This window comes from Amblyomma mixtum, unplaced genomic scaffold (assembly GCF_055824585.1).
Source record: "Amblyomma mixtum isolate Tamu unplaced genomic scaffold, ASM5582458v1 scaffold_47, whole genome shotgun sequence".
NCBI classification, from domain to species: Eukaryota; Metazoa; Arthropoda; class Arachnida; order Ixodida; family Ixodidae; genus Amblyomma; species Amblyomma mixtum.
Window position 1 is genome coordinate 164,757 of NW_028317744.1, and position 6,510 is coordinate 171,266.

General features: G+C 41.0%; 1 protein-coding gene across 2 annotated transcripts in view; it reads left to right on the forward strand.

Annotated features, from left to right (window-relative positions):
• Positions 1-6,416, forward strand: part of LOC149324358 (uncharacterized) — a 50,127-nt gene extending 43,711 nt beyond the window's left edge. For both annotated transcript variants that reach the window (XM_089565586.1, XM_089565588.1), the window contains 5 exons: positions 791-862; positions 1,507-1,578; positions 5,035-5,130; positions 5,879-5,942; positions 6,227-6,416. In XM_089565586.1, the coding sequence (XP_089421712.1) occupies positions 791-862; positions 1,507-1,578; positions 5,035-5,130; positions 5,879-5,908 (270 nt within the window). In that variant the 3' untranslated portion in view covers positions 5,909-5,942; positions 6,227-6,416. The remainder of the gene's footprint in view (positions 1-790; positions 863-1,506; positions 1,579-5,034; positions 5,131-5,878; positions 5,943-6,226) is intronic.
• The last annotated feature ends 94 nt before the right edge of the window (positions 6,417-6,510 follow it).

Consider the following 6,510-nt stretch of genomic DNA (forward strand, 5'->3'; position numbering starts at 1 on the left):
AAAGCGCCGTCAAAACATCAAGTGGGAAGAAGCGATTTAATTTCGTGACCTCCTTATGCTGCGACCTTTGTCGACATAATGTCAAAGTGAAAGCTATGCCCGCAGAAAAGTGGGACTGAGAGCACCGTCAATGGTGCTGAAATTTCGTTTTTGGACGGTTACATAATTTTGGTTGAAAGACAACGTAATTTCTAAGGTACTGTTCTTTCAAAAGCATAATTGTTTAGCGTGGGCCAACCCGAGGTGGGTGCGGTTCTATGCCAACATGCACGACACCAGAAACCCTCGAGATGGAACCAGTTTTGATTTATGCTCCCTCGATTCTTCATATACCACGAAGAACAGCGGCAGTTTGAGCTCCTCCAATACCGGAGAAATTTTGTGTTTCGACGACTATTTCTTTTTCGGAATAGGGCAGACAATTTTCTAAGAATATTTGAAAAACAAAAACATGTTTTGTATACAAAATCTGCAAAATCTAAAAACGCTCTTGCGGTTTAAAGAAAAACATTTTTTTTTGTCTTCAGTCTCAATGAGAAGAAAGTCGTAGGGGGCTACACTTCCGAAAAACACCACTCTGAGTTACCAACTTCAAGTTGCTGCCAAGCACAAAAAACACGAACTTTGTGAAGAAAACGCTATTTCGATTAGCCTTATTCTGTGAATAAGTAATATGTGACAGAACCTAATATGAACAACAGCGTATTAGACCCATAATAAAGCGAAAAATTTAGGATTAGCGATGGCAAAGTTATTGCAATAACAAATGCAACTTTCCTATTAATAACAGGAGTCAAAAGAAGAACGCAAGGCATTGGCCGCGCAAGTAACGGATTTGAAGAAGAGACTTGAAGGCTATGAGGTACGTTCTTCAAAAGTTCGCTTAGAGCACGCGCATCATTTCGCGAAGGTGGGTGTGATTTATAACCGACATTCAAGGTGCCGTCAACAACCCGAGTGGGAAGCTGTGCTGATTTATGTTCGCCCGCTGCTTCTCGTGTGAGCTCTAGGGACATGGTGAGAAAATAAAAATAATTTCCAAACGAAAAGCAGCAATGGAGCATCGTGGATAGCCGAGAAAGCTGTGTTCGAAGGCGGTGATTTAATTTTGGGGTCGGACACCTTGTTCTCTAGAAATTATTAGTGAACAAGCACAATTTGTTTTCCAGCATTAATATTTGCAATGCATTTTTTTGACGATAAATCAAAACATTTTTTTGTTCTGCTTTCTGCAAAAGACATTTAGAGTGGACACCACTCTAGAAAAATTTCCACAACACCAAAATTAACAGCTTAATATTGCCAAGAACCGAAAGTACGAAGTTTATGAGGGAAGCACTAATTAGACTGGCACAATTAGTGAAGATTTCCTTTTCCGACAAGGGACAAGAAATAGGACCAAATTTTGATGACAACGCACCGGATTCAGCGTAGAATGCGCACAAAAGGCTTAGTACAGACCAGAACAACCAGGATATGATGTCAAGATCCCCATTCTTTTGTCAGGATTTAAAACAAGACTACAAGATAATCGTCGCCGAAGTAACGGATTTGAAGAAGCGCCTTGAAGGTTATGAGGTACGTTGTCTCTGTCTGTTCTCCGACGAGGTGTACCATTTTGCAGGTGTGGCATTATTTGCAACACACATGCAAGGCTCCGTCACCCCCTCAAGTGGGAAGTTGTGGTGATTCAATTTCGTGAGCTCCTTATGGTGCGAATCGTATGGTCATCATGTCAAAATGAAAGTAATGTCCAAGAGAAAGTGACCATGAAAGCATCGTCAATGGTGCTAAAATTTTCGTATTTCGACGGTTACCTTGTTTTGGGCGAAGAACAGGGTAATTTCTAATGTACACTTATTTCAAGAAGCATCTTTGTTTAGAGTCGGCTGAAATGCACGAGGAAGTCCAGTAAACAGAATAGAGATTTTCGATTCCCACCAACAAGGAAATGCGCGAGTGTTTTGATGAAAACACGAATTGAATGTGCCGTATTTTAGGACGTTTGTTTCAAATTTCAAGAACCGCATGCCAAATACCAGCTAAAGCTCAAAATGCACTATTAGGATTCGCAAGAAAAATCAAGATATGGTGCTGCCCCAAATAAGAATAGCAAGAAATTGGTCGGAGCATTTAAGGATTTGAACAAGCGTCTATGTATTCACTTGATGCAATGCCGAAAGATGCAGTCAGCTTTGGCTAATTGTTGTTGCGAAGATAGGCTACATTTAAACCAACGGGCATGGCTGCTTCCTCGTGTAAAACAAGCACCCGAAGAAAATTTACGTCAACAAACTAGCCTTGGACGGACACTTATTGAAGTTAGTACAGGCAAAACAGCGCCAACATCTGTGTATTGACAAGCGATTGATTAAAACACATTCGTTAATTAAATTCCATATATTTAATGTTGGCTCCACTCAAGCACGAAGTTCCCGCCGTTCACAGGATTAATCCCCTAGCGGACTTGAATGAATCAGGCTCGTCACAAGCCGACTGTCAAATCTGGCTTCTGTTGAGCGCAGTTAGTCCTTTTTCTGAGACTATCCGTCGGGTAGGAAGCATTTTTATTTTGCCGATGTAAGCAGTACACCCACAAAATGATCAATTCGCTCACAATTTTAAGAATAAACGTGTCTTTTAAGTTGTATTACCTGAGATAGTTGAAAAGGCGATAAATAAGGGAGTAATTACTCATTGACGTCCACCCGAGCGCAGCCATACGGCTACAAAGGAAAAAGCTATACAGCTTTCTCAGAAACTTCGTAGTTAAAGAAAAATTCGTCCTGGTCCGGGGATCGAATCCGGGGCCACCGCTTCACCGGAGCAGTCGCTCTACCAATTGAGCTAACCGGGACGGCAAGCTTATGGTAGGGCGAGAGTGAATTGATCAATAACTCGAAGTGGGAACAGTGTGGACCAAATGTTTAGGGGAATCCCCCAAGGTGGAGTAGATTTTTCCTTTGTAGCCGTATGGCTGCGCTTGGGTGGACGTCAATGAGTAATTACTCCCTTATTACAAATCTACTCCACCTTGGGGGATTCCCCTAAACATTTGGTCAAAAAGCGATAAAGGATACAAAAAGAGCACGGGCTCTATTCTTGCGCTTTTAATTTTGTTACAAGTTAAATACGTGTGTACCGTGCAAACTTTTTCGAGCACGGCAAAAACAAACACTACATAACTCACTTGCACCTATGGCGTAGAGGTAGAGCACCCATCTCACGTGCAAGAGTACTTGCAGTTCGAATCTTAGGGCCACGCAGTGCCCAACCGAAAAAGAAAAAGGATGTCGATGAAATTGCTTAAGTCGGCGTTGGGTGCGGCCTGATTTTGGTGACCAGAATCGGAAACGGGCTCTCAGTCCCCAAATAGATATAGCCACAACCTCTTCTATGAACACGACATTAAAACTCTCGACCCTCAATACCTGGCGGCTGTGGAGAACTGCACAAGTTGATGTCAGACCTGCGATGCCGCGGAGACTGCTCAGAATTCTTCCACCGGACAAGCCTCTATTAGAAACTACGCCTGGCAACGTTTTACGCTCGAGCTTTATACAGTGAGGATAGTGTAGGAGTGCTGTTCCCGAACTACAGGGTAGTAAATTGGATGTCATTGGGTTTAGTGAGGTTAAGAAGGTAGACGAGTCGTGTACAGTGCTAAAGAGCGGTCATGTGCTATGCTATCCTGGATTAGCGTACTACGTACGAGGAAAAAGCATGGAATTCTTCATAAATAAGCATATAGATGACAACACAGAGGAATGCTGCAGTGTTAGCGAGAAGGAGGCAGTTCTGATATTAACCTTAGTATATGGTACACGCCAACTCTCGTACTTCCAGCCATCATGGCAAGATAGTCGAAAGCTTCTATGAAGACTTGTAATCGGCAATGAGTAAAGTGAGACTACAGTATAATGCAGTAATGAGGAGTTGAATGACAAGGCAGGCAAGAAGCAGGCTAGACACAAGGCAGTGGGTGGCTATGACCAAAGTCCTAGGAATCGAAGGGGGAGTTCATAGAGGGAAATACTTTACGGATTATGACAATCTTTTTATGCAATGAGGAGAACGTGATGCAGGTGTGGAAGAGCCCCAATGGCGAAATTAGTAATTAAATAGACTTCACACTATGTGCTCACCATAGCATTGTGCAGAATCTGGAGTTCCTCAAAAAATTGCAATGTAGCGACTATAGGATTGGAAGGTCTCGATTTAAGTAGGCATGAGGAGGGAACAGAAAAATGTACTGAGTCAAAAGTCCTTCAATGAGTTAGCCGTAAAAAGGAAACAAGAGCAATACGGGATCTCGCTGTTGACCGCATTGTTAGCTCTAACCGAGGACGACGACCTTAATGTTCACAAGTGACAGATAATCTCTCAGCCTTTATTGCCTAAGCACAAACTACGCGTAGAAGCAGCTGGTATTATGTTTAGAAAGGATACCGCCAAGCTCACAAAGGGGACGATAGGCCTGATTAAGAAACGCCAAAACATGAAAGCCTCTAACAACGCACATAGAATCAAAGTGGCTGTGACATCAAAGCTAATCAACGGAGGCACCATAACCGATATAAGAAACTTTAATATAGCGAGAGTAGAAGATGTCTCTAACTACGAAAGTGGCTCAAACCGGGCAAGAGGAGACAAAGCATATTCAAGAATCAGATGTATTTGGTACAGGACAAAGAGGGCAATGTAATTAGAAATATAGATATGACAATTAAAGTAGCCTGATATTTATCAGGCTAGCCTGATATTTATGCCTGATAGCCTGAGATTTATGCCTGGTAGCCTGATATTTATCAGACCGCTGCAGTCAAGAAAAAAGTTGTCTGTATTGAGAGCATAAATATTTCCCGGCTATACGAATGTCTCAACGTTGTGTTTCTTGAAGAGGCAAACATTTAGAGCAGTACCATTAAATGACAGCTTATTAGATTTAGCCTAATGGCATGCTTAGTAGTTATGTTGCACTATCGTGTAGTGTTGTTATGAACGAAGTGTTCCAACCCATTACATACTTCACAGGAAAAAAAGATGACACTGGTCTCACAAGTCAAACATTTGAAGAAGAGCTTGGTGGCACAAGAAATCCACTTGAAACAGCGCCGAAGAGCACGTGAGGTATGTTGGCTACATCTGTTGTCCCAGTATACGCATTTACTAAAGGAAGATGAAGAAAATTTGTTCGAAATGAATTCGATATAAAAATATTGTAGACAACCGAACCGCACTGTGCTTGTTATTAGGTTTCACAGCAGGTGAAACATTGTTCAATGAGGAAATAAAGCAGTGAATTCTATTAAGCAATACAGTTTTAACTGAAAGTGTCAATATGAAAATGAATGAAGACCAAATTTGCCACTCGGCTCATTAATACAAGTAAGAACATTTACGTTATCATAAATTTTGTTATTTTTTCTGTTGTTTTATATTCTGAATCTTTTAAAAAGCGTTTCACTTACTTCATTTAAATTGTCAGGTATGTAAAAATTTTCTGTTTTTTTATGGCTGTTAAGCGCTCGCAGTTCAAAATATTGTGCAATTTTCCAAAAAGGTAGTTTTTCGCACAGTACTTTGAATAAGAATTTTTGAATAAGAATATTTGAATAAGAATTGCGTGTACTACACTATAGTAGATAACTCCTGTACTGGCAGAATTTCTGCGGTACCAAACTGTTCTGGTCAATGTATTTGTTCCTAATACTTATACTTAAATTCCCTGTACACTGTACTTTTAATTAGGAAAATAAAAGTTTCGTTTCTACCGCTAAAACGTGTACCGTATAATTCGGCCTCATATATAAGTACTGATTGCTGTACTGCCTTATAGGATGGTTATCTTTAGACTGATAGCAGTTTTCTCTCGCAGACCTTGCATCTTGACTACGACAATCCCTAGATTTCCACATGCAAATAGGACATGATTATTGCAGGTAAGCGGATGGTCGAGAGGTCGTCTTTTCCCAAATAATTACCGCTAGCTTAGACTGTTATGGCTGGCATCTGCATGCATACTGTACGACGCAATCAAGTATGTGTTGATTAAATGCAAGCGTCGTTGGGCCCACGTAGTATATAAAAATATTACACGATTGCACTTAAGTGTGCTTAAGAGCGGAAATGCGAGATTCTTTCCCTGCCCTCTTTTTCTCCCTCCATTGTTTGTTTTTGTAGTTTTTGTTGTTTTTGTTCCTCAATTCTTTATTTTTGTTTTCAGCTCCGGCGCCCGCACTGAAGTAATGTGAAGGCAAAACGTCCACAGATTATACAGACGCCGTGGCTATCCTGACGCCCAAGTGCTATATCGATGTCCAAGGCTCTTCCGACGTCTAATTGTGTTCTGGCGTTTAATTGATGAACTAATTACTTTATATCAACAAAATTTAAGAAGACGTTTTCAGCCACTACCTAATGCCTTCCTTCGAACTTTTTTTTATATCATTATAGAACGACACGAGCGTGCTGAAAAGGATTTGCGGACACTTTTTGGTGACGCGTACA